Here is a 17,351-nt window from a genome sequence, read left to right on the forward strand (position 1 = left end):
GCTGAAGTAAAGATAGAGGCATTACCTGGTCAATCAAGGTGCACATTATTCGTCGCGATCGTCGTCCTTCTTCCTGATCGTACATACGATCGGATTAGCATCATCATCATCATCATCATCGCTCGTGTGTGCATCTCTGTCTGTCCGGTCTATCTTTTCACCTGTGTATAGTCTCACGTGCGAGCGCACATAAATGTTTCATCGAATCATTGAGAGACTCGTCTTCGCTTCGTCGATCGTTGTGTCCCGTCGTTGGAAAAGAAAGTTGGTGCTCGCGATTACATGAGCACGACATGCGACAGCGGGGGACCCACGTACCCGTGAGTTGCACATTTAATATAATTTTGCGTAATGATAATTCCATGCGATGATGTTGCCTCGTCGCAATCCGCTCCGGTTTATCTTATGCGCTCTCGTGAATCGAGAGCAATCACGAGGCAATCGGAAGCAAAGTAATACGAGCCGAGGGGATTTGAAATCGTTTCGGTGTATTCAATTCTCAATATTACGAATGCAGAGAGGTTACATACATCTATTGCGCGCTTTCATCGTTAGAAATAAACATAGGAAATTGAGATTACTTCGGCTTGAAATCGTTATTATAAGAGACTTTCTAAGATTTTGTCGCGAGTTTCTCTCTATGAAGAAGTAACGGCTTTAAATTATACAAAATCTGTCTTTGAATCAATAAATATTATTTATTCCTATTACGATCTTAAAAGATATCAATTTTATGCTACATTAAAGCAGAAGTAAGAAAATTGACTTTACAATATTTTATGAATGCTATAGTTTCAAGCTATAAGATATTCTTTGTGAAGTATCTACCTAATTTTATAGGACATTCGACAATTTGTAAAAAACATGTGCAATAAACTTATCGCGCATATTAAATGAAGTAGTATTTAATTTTAATAGCGTTTAAAAGATGGTTTATCATAACATCTAGTAAGAATAAAAATTAAAAAGAAGTAATCTCACGCGTTCTATTATAAAGACAACTGCTATGATACTTTATATCGAAATATCAATAATTTTTACACTCTATGCATGAATTGACATCTCGTATAAAATTTTTAATCTTTGTAATATTTATCTCTAATTTTAACAGCGCAAAATTGATTTCCTAAACTCTTAATATTATGTTATGTCTTGATTTTTTTACTTTATCATTTTGTATGTGAGAATAGTTTTCATAATATTTTTATCTTTATATCATAATCGCATATTTTCCGATATATCAGATTTTAGATTCAATTTTTAATTAATTTAAGCTGTAAGATAATTAAAATTCTAAATATTTTCTGATTCTATTTTCTATGAAATTACAATGTCAAATAGAGGAACAATTAGTATTTCTTGTTCGTATCACGACGCGTTAAAGTGCAATTAATCGCATGATGTATCTCGTCAGACAGCACCGTAATCCGCAGTAATTCGTGAAAGAGTCAACTCATCATGTCTCGTTAGAATGTGCTGGAACGTGCAGAGAGTAGATTTCCACGTCTCCCTTAATCGAAATTTATTAACCATGATGCAAGTATAAGCGCCACGCGGAATTGCATTGGATTGGATCGCACATCGCTTATTATGCACCTTAATGTCGCTCACGTCAGGAAATTCTTATGTAAGCGATAGACGGCGGCAATTACTGACGCGATAAATGATCCATTATTTTTAGAAGTCCTGTTACAGGCAAGTGTGCAAACAATTTGTATGTTTGATTTTTGTAATCTTCTCTCGATAATATTATAATTCGTTATTTAATAACTTTAATGCAATAATAAAAATGGGAGAGAAATTTATTTTTTAAAATATATATTGTATTAAAATGTTACACTTTTAAACAATTATAAATATTTCGAAATTTTAATATTTTTATAGTTTTGCAACAAACTTATATACTATTATTATTTTTTACGTAATTTTTCAATATTTTTTAGTTTTTAATACATCATTAATCTTGAGATAAAGATTGCGCGGATCTATGCTCTTTTAAGGTAAATAAGTTGCATCAAGATTTCTCGAAAAGATACATTGGTACATAGTAAATACTGTCACGAGTCCCCGTTTATGTATATTAATTGACATTAATCTACGGACAACAAAGTTTGCAAACTCACAAGTCGCTCTAACCGCCCGCTGGCAAATTAATCGAATTATCTCGTACGAGTCCCGGCAATTTATTAGATCTATGCACATGACGATGCATCATCGTGAGCGACGTACTCCCGTTTGTCACGTACTTTCGTTTATTCTCTCGTGATCGGAAGAATACCACAATGAATCACGATGCAATTTACTGATCAATCAATTAGTCGCGTATATCCTTTTCGTAGGAAAGTAAAGAATCTATTTTTGTTCGCGGAAGAACTAAGGGATTTAGCGAGAACATAAACACAAGATAAAAAATGTTATCAAAATTTTTTCGAAAAGAAGAATACAATTACGACTTATAATTGACCTAAATTATTTTTGATATTTTGTAAAGAGAATAAGAAGATTGAAAGAGGAAAAAAAGAAAGAGAGCTCTATATTAATACACTAATTTCTACTCTAAATAATATCAATTCGATTGTAATAATGAATTGCAAATTTTTTTTATTTATCCACACAATTATTACAATTATATTATATTTATTATTACAATTATTTATTTGTTATTGTCCACAAATTATTATTCATAAGATTGCTATCGCTTTCTAGTAACATTATCATATCTATTCATATTTGTGTGTGCGTAAATGTCCAAGCTTAAAGGCATTTGTGAGCATTGACCAAATTAGGTGTACCTTATTAAAGATAAAATCGTTCAGCAATTAACGGTGCGCGTTACCGACGAGGACAACGGTGTAATTGGTCTCTCTCGCATTGATATTCCTGCAATTAACTTTTCGTACGGTCCACAGTCGCAGAAAGTGCGATGCAATGGCCAGCGGCGTAGCAGCATCATGCACGGAATTTTCCAAACGCTTGATAGACCTCGCAAATAATATACATGTATACATGAAGACTTATATTTAGAGTCTAATGTGTAATTTAAAAGCGAGACGCAATGACTCGTCTCAGCATTTCTAATTGAAGAAATCAAGTCCGGCTGATGATCAAGATTTTCTATTCTCGTTAATCATTTTGTACGCTTCATAATAGATTTTATCTTGACAGTTCTTACGAATTGCTATAAATATCTCTTTAATACTTCTGAGTGTATACTACGTAAACACTATCTGTTTGAGAAGATAATTGCAATTGAATTTTATTTCTTGATACCAAAAAAACTTATACGTAAAATTTTTTATAATTAGCAATAGTAATTAATTAAATACATATTATTGTGTTAAGTAGATCTCTTTTTATGTTGCAATATTTTATTTCTCTTTTTATAGTATATAAATTAGTAAGAACATTTGTAAATATACATAAAAGTTTTTTATTTCATCAATAGCACATTATTATAATATTTTTATAGAACTTTTAGTTTGTCTATGAAGAGATTAATTGACATTTGTAAAAACTTACGAAACATAAAAATTTGAATTCCCATCAAGATCAAAACAAGCGTGTTATTACCGAAAGAACCAAGAAAAATTAGAGCATACGCCGTTGCGTCACGCCTTTATTTCCGCAAGCTTCGTTTCTGCACGAAGAGAAGCGTTATCACGCGGTCTGCTGACTCATAATGAAAGTATTTACGCCTCGCGATTCATTTATGTGCTACTACTCGGGTCATGATTCGTGATATAACATCAAATTAGGCATCGAGGACAACCTGAAGCAGGCAAAAGAAATTATTATTGTACAAAATTCAGTATCTATTATCGTGTAATAAAAGTTAACATTTTTATTGGCGATAATAGCCATTTATAATGACAGAAAAAATGATTACAAACTAAGGCGAACAAATTTAATTTTGCACGTAAGGGAAAAAATAATTACGTGACAGGATTAGATTCACGAGATGTGAACTTAAATCCTGACTATACTTTCAAGATGATAACGAGATTTTGCTGACAACGATAATACTTTCTACGCGAGAAAACTTTTATAAAGCATGAAGCTTTTTGCCTCTGGAAAAAGAATGTCTGAATTAAAGCAAGTATATTCTATGCAGTTTCTTATCACAGAGAAAAATGTCTATATAAATTGGAATAAAAAATTAATTGGTACATTAAAGCGGATGTATGTATTTTATGTATGTTTCTTACACAACAATTAATGTTAGACGAGATAAAGTTTAATTTTAAATATATAGAGGTGATTTTGAAGAGAATAAATATTGTAAAGGTTTTCAGATCACGCGACTTGTATTTGTTTCACCAAATTAAAACAATTTAATAATTCCGTGTCACATACTTTATAGAACGGGAAATGTGACTTTTATCAGTGGCATAATGATTTAATAGCATACAATTAGTCGCGTGCATCTTTTTCTTTTTATATCTTATATATTATTACGAGAAAATTATTTCTTAGTTAACTACTTTTTGCACACACTCGAACTGCAATTAAGCAATGCGCGATGCGTTATTAAAATGATAAGAGTAGATTCGATATTTTTTGCACGCGAATAAACTATTTATGAACCGGTTGAAACCATTCATCGGTTTCAGAGTGATAAGAAAACGCGCGCTAAGTCGTCTTTATTAAAACTTTACACTTGAATCGTTTCGCAATTATTACGTTTATTCTTATTCGATCGAATAAACAAACACGGTCACCTGCTGCATCAGTCTAATTATCATACGTATCTTGTATTATTTTTTTGTACGTGTCTTGTCGATAATTATCTTGTTACGACGCATTTTTTGAGTATTATTGCACGTCTATTATTTTACAACAGACGTGACAAATTACTTCATCTGTTTTGACATTAACGGATGCATCTCTGAAGGAAAAACAGAAAAGCTTTACGCAATATTTTAACTATGCAGAAAAATCACAGTATATACCGATAACCGAACAAATATGAGTCATTATGTCATTTTAATCACCACCAGCAATTATTCGCGAATCTTTTCCGTATTCGTGATTTTATTGTATGTTAATCACTCAATATTACGTACTCATATATCTTGCTAGTAATTCCGTACTCCTATCCGCGAATTGCACTTTTACACGATTGACTGAGTCAAAGTTGTCGATTAAATTTGAAGGTTGACACGTCAAGACCGTCGTGCTTCGTTTCTACGATTTGACCTAATTTCTTTTTTTCTTTTCTGTCCCTGTATGGCTTCAGTAACCGTGAAAATACAGTGAACGGCGTGATAGCTGCCGGCGACTGCAAGATTTGCAAGGATACGAGGGACGAGTCGAAGGACTCCGAGGGTTCGTCCCTGCTTTGCGCGCTGAAACCGCGTAAGCGCAAGGAACGTCGCGAATCTTGCTGCCAGGAACGAAAGCTGATAAGGTAACATTGAATTTTAACAATTACGTAATAAATTCTGACAAATTTTAATCTCATTGAGGTGTTAATTATATTTTATTAAAAATATCTGGAATCAAATTATCGATAAAATAAATTAAAAATAAATTGCATGGTATGAATATTACTGTATGTCACAATTATATATTATTAGAATATTTAATTTTACAATTTAAATTTTGATTTTCCAGAATATATAAACTTATATGTTTATGAATTATATACTTATTAAAAGTATTATATAATATTGTTGGCATATACAACAAAAGACCGATAAAATATTCAAAGTTTCACAGTATTTAATTGATCTCATTTGTTAAACTTGCATTATGAACAATAAATATTTAATATAAATCCTCTTCCTATAATACATAATGTAAAAAAAGCAGAAATGGAGAGAGAATTTTTTATTAGCACTATCTTACGATATATGTAAAAAAAAATTGTGCATAGAATGTGACAACTATGTCTTTCAGGAGCAATAGTGAAGAACGTGTTCTTGACAGCCCCACCGACGTCGCAGATACGATTAGACGTGTGAGTAGCCACGAAGATTTTAACAGCCAGGAACATTTGCACATTTTATCGCAGCTCGGTCAAGACATGGGTCACGGCGTAGTGAGTATATAATTACAGCAATAATTTCCAAAATGTCACAAAACAAGATGTTCATATTTTTGTGATATATTTCTAAGTAATTTATATTATATAATTCCAGACATATTTTTTGACAATACAAGTTTTTATTAGTTATTTACACATCCTATAAAAATTGCATAAAATTTGTAAAAAAACTGTAAAACATTATTAATTAGTGTACAATTTAGCTATACAAGAGTTTTAAGGAGCAAATGATTTAAGTATAAATAAGTAAAAAAAGTCAAAATTTAAAAATCAAAACGAACGCAAAATTTAATATGTTAAAATATTACAAATTTACAAAAACATTAAAATAGCAAGCTATAATATATTAAAATAATTGATATATTAAAATATTACAAATACAAAGTTAAAAACGCGAAGAATACTTTTTAGTATTAACTTACAGATGACATTAGGTTTTCTAATTTTTTTAAATATTTTTATTTAATTTTATCCGTATCATATACTATTATTAATTTATCGCTATATAATTTGACACTGAAGAAAGTCTAGCCATGAATTGAAACGTTTGTGCTTTAATTTCAATTTTTTATAATATGCGTTTCTTTTGTATTTTTGTATGTTTATATTTATTTTTTTTTTTTTTAATTTGTGTTTCTTGTTCCCATTTATTTGCAATTTTTTAGTTTTATTTCTTTTTATGACTTTAATTTTCGTCACGTTTTTATAACTTAGTTTTATATATTTTTAATATTTTTAAAATTTGTAATATTTTAACATATTAAATTTTGCGTTTGTTTTGGTTTTTAAATTTTGACTTTATTCCTTTTTTGTACTTAAATCATTTACTCTTTAAAGCTCTTGTATACCTCATTTTATTAATTGGAATCTTCTGTTTATATATATATATACATATATATATATACATACATATATATATATATATATATATAATTATATATTGTAGTTCAAGTATTAAAATGAGATATCTTCAGTTATTTTATATGATGAAAAATAGTTTAGTACATTAAGGGTTAAATTATAAATTAATCGTAAATAAAATTTCAACTTGATTACTAATTGTTTCGTTTGTATTGCAGAGATGCGGTGGATTACCGCTCCACGAGAGAACCAACGTTTCGCCTGTATCAAAGAAATCGTTATCGGTACCGTCACCGTGCGAGGTAGTAGTGGCGACCGAAAAATATGATTGCGACGCCGAGAGATTGAGAAGCAGCGAACGCTTCAGCAGAAGCATCACCCCGAGAGGCAGAAGACAAGCGCGTAGGAGAAGAGTACACAGAGTCCCGGATATGGATCAGAGTTCCAGCAAAGTAAGCACGGCAATAAAATTTTTCGCCACAAATGTCAATATTAACTTCAGAACTAATTTAATAAGTATATAAATCGATAGTATCTATATATTGATAATAATTTCAACGATAAAATTAATTCTAACACGAATGAATTGCAGTAAATGTCAATATTCTGAAAAAATCGTATTCCAAAAGTTGATATAATTAAATTTTGGCTTATGTTTATATCGATTTTATATTAAAATATCAAATACTGTATGTGACATTTTTTAATTGTAATAGAATTTAATAATATGATACAATGTTATGATGATAGCATTTTTGCTATACTTTAAGTATTTAATGTGTCGCAGATATATCATAAATTATATTTGATATTATTTTTAAAAATAAAAAAATTTTATTATTTCTTGCTAGGAAAATGAAGAAGAATCTGAAAGTATGTATATCTCCAACGTGTCACCAAGCCCTAACAGTCATAATGGGTCGCCAGCTCAAAGTTTCTTGGAGATGTTGAGCAGTGGGCCCAGCAGATCACCCTCACCTGCTCGTCCACCTACCGTCGATCACGAGGATGTAAATAATCCTAGTTTGACGAATTGGGGCTTTCAACACTTGGAAGGAAACGTAAGTATTATGATACTAATTATAAATTGCATATAATTATTAAAAAATTATATAAAATTGTATATAAACTGTTAAATATAATTTTAATTAATTAAAATAAAAATATTAAATATAATATATATAAAGAATGTGTAAAGAAAATGTGTATAAAAATATACATATAGACAATTACTGATATATATTAATAAAAAAGGTCAACAATTTATATGCTAAATAATTTTATATATGGATCTTTTTATATACATATTAACGGTTATATATATATATATCTATTCTCATAGGAAGAAGCCGCGGATGCTCGAGTGGAAGCCATGCTTTCGCCAAGGAACTCGTTGTTGCTACCTAGAAGATTTTACTCCGAGGAAGAGATGCAACCCAGCACGCCTAATCCATCGGAAATGGGACTCAAAAATTTGGCGAAACACATTAACGGCCTGAAAAAGAAGATTAAGAAGTATGAGGACGAATTTGAGGAAAATTTCGGCTATCGACCGAGTCATTCTGACAAAATGAGTAATCGCGACATCAAGCGGCTATGTACGGAGCTAAATAAGTTACGAAAGGAACACAAATTGTTGAAGGAAGATCCGATAAGCGCGCTTCTGGCTAATGCCAATAATCGACTAAATACCAATAGCAGTCCGATAAATAATAACAACGGCCACGAGAAATCACGAGTAACATCGATGGAAGAGATGGTGAAAGAAGCAGAGAAGAAACTCAGTGAGAAACGAATTAAGTACAATCGATCCGATAATATGGAAGAGTTGAGTTACGAGCAACTGCTGGATGAAAAAACGGCCGTGCAAAAAGCGTTGCTTCATATCGAGAACGTTTTTGGTAGACCAGTCTCGAAGGAAGATAGAGCAGTCGTGCGACCATTATACGACCGATACAGGACCTTGAAGAGGCTTCTCATCAGAGCAGGCGTGGTAAGAAAGATAAACTATTATTAATTAAATATATTTGAAACTGGTGTCACAGAAAAATCTTTTAAGATATACATTTCATAATACTTGTTTCAGAGCAAAAATAAGGACAGTGTGTCGGAACTGGCCACGATTTTGGAGCACGAAACAATGGATTTTACATCGTCAAGTCTACCTGGAAATCCCGCGGAAGCTGATAGGAGAGCCAGCGAGCCTGACATGTCTCATCGAGGCATTTTGGATTGTATCGATTCGACGGATCAATTACCAACCGATAGCGATAGTCAACATAGTAGTAGTGAAGGCAGTCGCGGCGTCGGTGAAAGTTTACATGCTCTTCCTCAGTAAGTTTAGATTAAGATAAAATTTTCCAAATTGCCAGTTATTAAGAATTTTATATTTTTTACATATTTCAGTTTTATATTATCTCAAATTTTTTATTACTTTTTTCCTCGATTTATTCTGTTTATTATTGAAGATTTTAAAATAGAAATTTTTCTTAAACAAAAATCTATCGATATGTATTTATAGCATTCTTTATTGAGTATCTTTTTTCTCTTTTAAGAGAAGAATTAGTAATACAGCAACAAGCTACTCGAGAGGAAAAGAAGCGACTTCGCAGAGCATTAAAAGAGTTAGAAGCCCAATTTGAAGCCCGAGCAGGCCGTCGTATGCAACGCGAGGATCGCGGGCCACAAGTAACCACCGTGTACGAATCCTACAAGCAAGCAAAAGCGAAACTTAGACTGATCGACGCTCTCATAGCTAAGAAAGCTTGACGTAGTATTTAATTTACAAGAACAAAGATCTGATTGAAAACAATGCTGTCCAAACTTTTGAACAGATTTTAAATGTTTGTAACAAGACACAACTGCATCGCAAATACACGATACGGCTCATTCACGTTGTCTGCAATTTTTGCATGATGAATTGCGTCACAAATTAACAGGCCTGAAAACGCAATTAAATCGAACGTTCTCTGAAGCAAAAAAGGAGCAACTTAATGAGAATTTATTGTCCAGAATCAAAAGATTTTTAAAGCAAAAATGGAGTTTGATAATATTTGCAAGTGTGGGTTTTATTTCATTTTTGTAAGTTCATGCGTACTGATTTGATTTTTTTCTGATTATAGATTCTTTTAAAATAATCGAAAAATAATAATGTTCCAGCATTAATTTGACATATTTTATTTGCAGCACTATTACTTTAATCAAGATAATCGATATGTTGAAAGTACGCATGAACAGACAAATTATAGTTCGCAATAGTACAGATTAAAAATGGTATTGAAATAATACATTTGAGCTCTTTAAACACTAATGATTCTAGAACAAAAAATTATTACAATATATCGTAACGATGTAATTGCGCGATGAAATAATCGCCAATATTGTTTACTGGTATGTTTTATTATTATATTTAATTATTGATAACAGGAAATTTTTCACTTGATCGTCCTCCATTTATTTATCCTGCATTCAGGATTAGGATAAACTTTTTTATGCTAACAAGGAACTGGATAATGGTTTTGAAATATATTTACAGTTTATAAATTTTTAATTGATTTGTTACAAATATAAAGCATACTTATATATTTATATCTTGTTGTGTGCAGATCTATAAACTTTGTTTGTATTAAAGTGTCAAACTCAATGATGAATGTAAGAACAGATAATGCCAGAAATTAAAAAAGGACTCATTTTAAATCGTTAATGTAAATTTAGAAATCAAGATTTTTTTCAACATAAAAGGGCAGATGTATATTAACTTGCAAAGAATACATCAAGTAACATTTTTATTTCACAGTTAAATATATAATTTTATATGCTTATAATATTTACATTTGTTTGCAGAAACAGAGTTTATTTGATATTATTTTATCATGTTTTTGCTATTTGTGTATGTATGTATATATATATATATATATATATATATATATATATATATAAATCCAGTTGATATAATAAATTATTTCACCAATCATAAGTATTGTGTCGATAAGACTTAAAAGAAAAATGATAGAAGAGAGAGCGAATATACTCATATAATGACTAATGTTTATAGTGAACTCGATATTTATTTTATCATCTTAAAGTAATCGCTGAAGTCTAATGCTGAGAGAGTAAAGAACGAATCTGTGGGGTCACTTGTAATGTAAGTACCTTGTAAGAGATATCACATGTTGTAATATTGTAGAGTATTATAAAATGTTACGATCTTAATAACGTATTAAAAAAAAGAAAAGAATATTCACTAAAAGAAGCTCGTTGATTTTTGCGTTTATATTTTTGTACAAGTACGATTTTAAGGCCGTTCGCAATGTATACACAGCCGACTAGGAACTACCGCAAAAACGCCTTAAAATTCCACTTGGATCAATTTTTTCATACAGTCTCGAGGGTGCTAATAATCTAATGACTTGAGTTTTACAGCGTGCTGATGATACAAAAAAAATGTTTGAGCCCCAGACTAAATTGCCATTGCGAATCGAAAGATTTCTTGCGTTTTATATATTATAGCAATGAAATCAAATATCGGAATTGGAAATTTCAATATATAACTGAAATGCAAAATTGTCCGTGTTTTAATCATTTTGGTTTTAACTCTTTGTTAGGTAATAATTTTTTTTTACCAGTGATTTAGAAAAAATACAGGAATTAACATTTAAATAATTTTTTTAATACCGTAACTAATTTTTATAAGAATTGTAATATAATGGTCTTTCAACAAATTAAATTTTGCAGACTCGTTATGTATTGTTATTTCTACATCTAATTTGCCAATGGACAAAACGAAATATGAAAATTAATGAACAGCTTCATTTTTCGCGCGGATTACACAGATAAAATTAATATTTTCAGAAATAACAATATCGGCGCTGACAAAGTCAACCGTGAACACGTGAATGTCAAAACACGTATCTGTTCTAATTAATAAAGAATAAAAAAAAAAAAGAGAAAAAATGAAAATTTTTTAGACCAAAGCATTTTTTAGTCTGTGATATAATGAGAGATATATTTGCGTTAAGATGGGAAAGTGTGTATGTGGAGTATTCGGTTCCATTTCTTTTTCCTTGTCTTTGTAAAAACAATTTTTTAAAAGCTCGAGATAAAAGAAACATGATTTTTCCGCTTCCTCCGCAGAAGATTATTGAGGTTGACGATCACTTTAGAAGATCCTACAGCGATGACGATAATTTAAATAAAGTCCTTTTTTGAAAAGGACGGTTGGAAGCATGATAATTATAATAAAGAATACAATAAAGGAAACGGATTTATCATAGACGCCCGCGCGCATTCTCGAATGATTAAAAAATATTACAATTATAATATTAAATAAATGTTAGAATATATTGTTAATTGTGGTTGAGCCTTAAAATTAATTAATCTCTCATCTAAGACTATTTCATTATTCCTTTCTCTTTTTATATATAGAAATAAAAATAGACATTGAAAACATTTATTGTTACGATAAGATCCGTTTCTCGCTTTCTTCGTAATTATCATCCTCTACCCGTACTGCCAAAAGGACTACCGAGACTTCACGAGAGAAAATTAATTTTATATTCGATGCCACAGGAATGTTTATTTTTCGCGGGTGCACCTAAACGCATCCTTTTGTAGTAAGAGAGAGAGAGAGAAAAATTAACATTATCGTAGATTTAAGATAACATTTTATATTAATGTTAATTAAGATACATTTTGTAGTGCATAGTGTCTTTACGTATAAGGACAGATCGTGTGATTCTGTGTAGATGCTTTGAAAGAGAGAGAGAGAGAGAGAGAGAGAAGTAGGAGTATTTGAGAATAGAGGCAGAATGCAAGAAAAGAGCAAGAAAATTTTATTTAGTAAAGCAGAATTGGATAGATTATGAATCGTTAAATTAGTACTTAAAGAAAAGAGAGGAACGATATATATATATATATATATATATGTATATATATATAAATATTTCACGCGGATCACATAATCTCTGACGAACATATCTAGAGAGATTAGAATCTTGCAACAGAGAAATAAACACAAGAAATCAATAATGTAACGATCGATTTCTCTCAGATATATCGTCGTAGCTGCAACTGACAATTGCAATTGACCGTGAGAGTTATATTGACGAAGAATCTGTCTCTAGCAAGATTCTTAAAAAAAAGAAATAACTATCTTCGGCGTTCATACAAATGTTGATTATGTATGTACCTATATACATATTATACACATGTATATATATATATATATATATATATATATATATATATATATATATATGTGTGTATTATACGTATAGAGGTACACACACACAGACAAAAAAGAGCTGCGCATACATAAATCACATACAATTGTACATGCATACAAATGAATATTACACATTATTATGGGGTAGCACGCAGAATAAAATGGAATATGATCTGCTAGAGATGTTCGTTTATTGTAAAAGACAAGAAAACACCTTAAAAATCACTCCTCGCAAAACTGCGTGAAAAGTTACATCAAATACGCATCTTTTTCATATATTACCTAATGAAAGAAAAAATCAATTAATATCGTCGTTTTTTTATCGAAATTCTACTAATTGTGAGCCAAAAATTTATCATATTTACTGTATGTGTGACGATTCGATAAGAGTAGTAATTTTTATTAAAATTGCTTTTTTTTACCATAACTTTATGTAGCGTTATAATACGAGTTGCATTTGCTTATGAAAGGTTTGAATCTGCCGTAATAATGCGGTCAATTGCATAGAAGTTGGTGGCTCTCGTGTTGTATTAAATTTTCTCTGACCGAATATTTGTGTTGGATTCATCGAATGAGACTTTCCAGGTAAAATCGATATAGGAAAAGAATTCTTATGAGATCCCTTAGCTGACTCAGTCGTAATGCAAACGAAACTGTTTTTATCGTGTAACATTTTCATTTGCTGCTTCAGCGTCATTACCTGTTCTCGTAATATATCGTTAATATACGTATGAAATGCATTAAGTATTTATAATAGTTCTCACTTCTTTGTAAAGACCGATAACGGCGTTGATTTCTTTTTCCTTAACATTAAGTTTCTTTTCCAAAATGATCAACTCTTTCGCTAAAGATTTATCATTGGACTTTTCCATTTCTGACTGCAATTCTTCATATTTCCTATAAATCAAAGATATACCTGAGTAAGTTTGTAAAAAATGCAGACTCTTAAATTCTTACTAATGCCAATACTTACGCGTTCATTTCTTCAAATTGATCATGTAGATTAATTAAAATATCACGTATTTCCTTGGAATTGTGTGTGCTAGTAATTGTACGCATTTTATAATCGCCGATATTAATCTGTAATATCAACGTGTTATAATATGTTTGATATAAACTGTTAAAATATGATTTACCTCTTTATTTGATGATACTTTTGAAACTCTTTGCTGATTTTTCTCATTTGCTGACATGCTGCTTTTATTTATGAAACTAGAAGACTGCTGCTTAATCTTATGATCATAAAAATTAATCTTTTCTTTATTAAATTGTTTAGTGATATTGTTATCTTTTTCAGGAATAAGTTTTGCATTGCCAGATGCATTTGACGTACGTAAATCAAATGCGGATAATTTTTTATCTCGATTGATATTTGAGCTCTCGCCGTTGTTAAATATTCCAGTCGAGTGCGAATTTATATTGAGAGCCGATCTTTCCGAGTGACCATTTATCTGTTCCAGAAGAATCGACATCGGTTTCATGCCTTTACTGACTTTACGAATCAATAACGGAGCAATATCGTTCGTAATCGACTGTCTCGTCTTCATTACACTTAATACCTGTGTGTATTTTTTTTTTTTACAGAAGACCATTTAAACATCCACTATTTTCATGAATTTTGATAAACTCACTTGTTGAATGTTCAATCCGAGATTATGGCTGGGTGTTACCGAAGTTCCTACTATGAACGGTATATTTCGGAAGTTAAACCTGTTGACGAATGATCTATTCGAACGCTTCAATCTCGATGCCAAAGTTGGCATCTCGTAGTTAGGAGTAAACATCGGATCGTTACATCTGTTAAAAGCATTATGCTCGCATTGTTGCGTTTTGGACTGCGTCGATGAATAGAAATCGTTGGAATGCTCTTCCGATTTATCTTGTTCTTGAATGTTCTCGGGATTCGTTCTGTAGAAGAAACAAATTCACATGATGAAAAAATAAGTGTTATATTTATTAATTGTTAAAAAAATTATGCATATATATAATATAATAATGATATGATTTTTATTATTACAACTGTAAAAAATTACCCCGAATTGCATTGATAATTTGATGATTGAGAACATTGATTGTACTGCTCATTCTCTTTATTATCAAATTGATATTCATAAATATGTTCAGGAGGTAATGTTTCTTGGATCTTTTGATTAGCAGTTTCAGTAGAATGTTTTTTTACACACTTTGTTTGTTTACCAAATTTAGAATGTCTACTAGATATTCCAGAATTGCTACTCTTCAATGTAGTATTATGAAAAATTTCCACGACGTCATTTGACTTTTTTGAAAAATTAGATTGATGATGAATAATCCCATGGCCTACATTAAATATTGTTTTTAAATAACAGATTCGACGTAAAATCTATATTTTCAATACAATGATTATAGACTTATATGAATAGAAATTAGCAAATAGAATACAATTGTATAAATATAAATTATGCGAATTTTTACTTCTATGTTTGCGCCTTTTTGTTTCTTTTTTACCGATGAGATTTGTATCTTTAGTAGTAACTGTACTCTTGGAAATGGAATTTCGTAATCTTCCTTTCCTCTTTCGCATTTTAGATAACATATCATTCGTTTTATTACAAATGGAATTTGATTCGCTTTTATCTATTTTATTAGAAGCGTGTTTATTTTTCTCTGCTCGTCTAACTTTCGCAGTATCCGGAATGTTTAAATTCAATTCCGTATCTCTAATATCTCTTCTTGCAGAGTTCGGTGGAATTATGCGAAAGTAATTCTCCTCATTAGCTTTTGCTGTCAGTTCTTCGACAGAATCTTCTACGCTCAACATTGATTGCAACATTGATTGTTCCTGCACGTATTCCGGAAAATAAGACTGCGGATTTTCATATTCTCTATTCACCTATTTGTATAGAGAATTTTTAAGTCTAACTTTTATATACAGGATTGTATATGTGTGTATGATTTATAATACATAAAGTATGCACATACTTTCAAAGTTTCATTCTGAATTGGCATCGTCGTCATCACGATAGGAAGCTTTTTATCTAATTGGGTCTTCGATACAATTGTAACATTCAATAATCCATTTTGCTTTTGTTGCTTCAAGCTTTCGGATTCCTCGATAACATCATCATTGTCAACGATTCCTCTAGGTGACAAGTTATCTACGAGAATATAGATATTTAGATAAATTGATTTTTATTTAGTTTTAATAAATTGATTTTTATTTATAGTTTTAATGTAAAAAATTATTTTATACCAAAATTTTCTGTCTTGTGTTCAATGTCATAAATTCTTTGAAAATTAAAATTTGGAATTTTATTGGTAGCCATAATTTCGTTATTATAATTGTTATGTTCGATAAAAAATTTTAAGCTTGGATTTCCAGATGATGATTTTATTGGCTGTAACGAAATGTCAGATTTTTCTTTATTGCCTTTCATTTCCGATTTGACTTTCTGACAAACTCCCATCACATAATTTAATTCGGACTTTAACGTAGAACATTTTGTTTCCGCTCTATCCAATTCTTGCCCCATTTCTAAATAAGGCAATAATGTTAATCAAAATATAATATCAAAATATTTTTCAATATATAACAATGTTAAAATATTTTTAATGTTTTAAAATTTCGAATTTATATAACATTACTATATAAAATAATATATTAATATAAATAAGAAAAATTTGATTTATATTAACACGATAATACTTTTTAGCGTGAAATTTGGTTTGCTTTCCGATTCGTCTAATTTGCATGATTGCATTTCAGATTGAGCCTTTAAAGATGGTTCTATGAAAATAAATGTAATATATAATACACAGTGTATAGAAATTTTAAAAATCAATTACTAGAAAAAAATAATTTTAGAATTTTCAAAGGTGTTTTAAATTTAGTAAAACTTTTTACTTAAATAATTACCAATTAAAATTCCGCTTTTGCTATTCTGAATATTCATGTTGACTTATGTCAGATTCTTTAAGTTCCACAATTTCTTGTTCACATGATGCAACAAAATTTAATGTGTTATTCTGAATTTAAATTGTAATACACTATGTATGAATAAAAATAATTTAATCTTCATAAAATAATTTTTGTTCAAAACAAAACATATATAGACGTACAAAATTCGAAAAATAATTCATAGGTTACAGTTAACACGTTGGACGATTACATCGTTCTCTTGTTGCATACATCTTTCTTTGTTTTGGAAAATTACACAGATAAATTCAACATCTATAATTTGA

General features: G+C 30.3%; 2 protein-coding genes across 4 annotated transcripts in view; one reads left to right on the forward strand and one right to left on the reverse strand.

Annotated features, from left to right (window-relative positions):
• Positions 1 to 9,812, forward strand: part of LOC140675459 (protein FAM13A) — a 47,570-nt gene extending 37,758 nt beyond the window's left edge. For all 3 annotated transcript variants that reach the window (XM_072909996.1, XM_072909997.1, XM_072909995.1), the window contains 7 exons: positions 5,237 to 5,407; positions 5,899 to 6,040; positions 7,126 to 7,359; positions 7,759 to 7,968; positions 8,250 to 8,900; positions 8,994 to 9,241; positions 9,463 to 9,812. In XM_072909996.1, coding sequence (XP_072766097.1) covers positions 5,237 to 5,407; positions 5,899 to 6,040; positions 7,126 to 7,359; positions 7,759 to 7,968; positions 8,250 to 8,900; positions 8,994 to 9,241; positions 9,463 to 9,676 — 1,870 coding nt within the window. In that variant the 3' untranslated portion in view covers positions 9,677 to 9,812. The remainder of the gene's footprint in view (positions 1 to 5,236; positions 5,408 to 5,898; positions 6,041 to 7,125; positions 7,360 to 7,758; positions 7,969 to 8,249; positions 8,901 to 8,993; positions 9,242 to 9,462) is intronic.
• Positions 9,813 to 13,310: 3,498 nt separating this feature from the next.
• LOC140675469 (uncharacterized) lies at positions 13,311 to 17,154 on the reverse strand. The gene is made up of 11 exons (XM_072910026.1): positions 17,026 to 17,154; positions 16,816 to 16,896; positions 16,363 to 16,644; positions 16,092 to 16,267; positions 15,585 to 16,002; positions 15,164 to 15,449; positions 14,762 to 15,038; positions 14,267 to 14,689; positions 14,104 to 14,210; positions 13,895 to 14,027; positions 13,311 to 13,830 (listed from the first exon to the last, which is right to left on the reverse strand). The coding sequence occupies exons 1-11, from the start codon at positions 17,060 to 17,062 to the stop codon at positions 13,570 to 13,572; spliced, it is 2,481 nt and encodes an 826-aa protein (XP_072766127.1). The 5' UTR covers positions 17,063 to 17,154; the 3' UTR covers positions 13,311 to 13,569.
• Positions 17,155 to 17,351: the final 197 nt, after the last annotated feature.

Source organism: Anoplolepis gracilipes, chromosome 17 (assembly GCF_047496725.1).
Source record: "Anoplolepis gracilipes chromosome 17, ASM4749672v1, whole genome shotgun sequence".
In the NCBI taxonomy this organism is placed as follows: domain Eukaryota; kingdom Metazoa; phylum Arthropoda; class Insecta; order Hymenoptera; family Formicidae; genus Anoplolepis; species Anoplolepis gracilipes.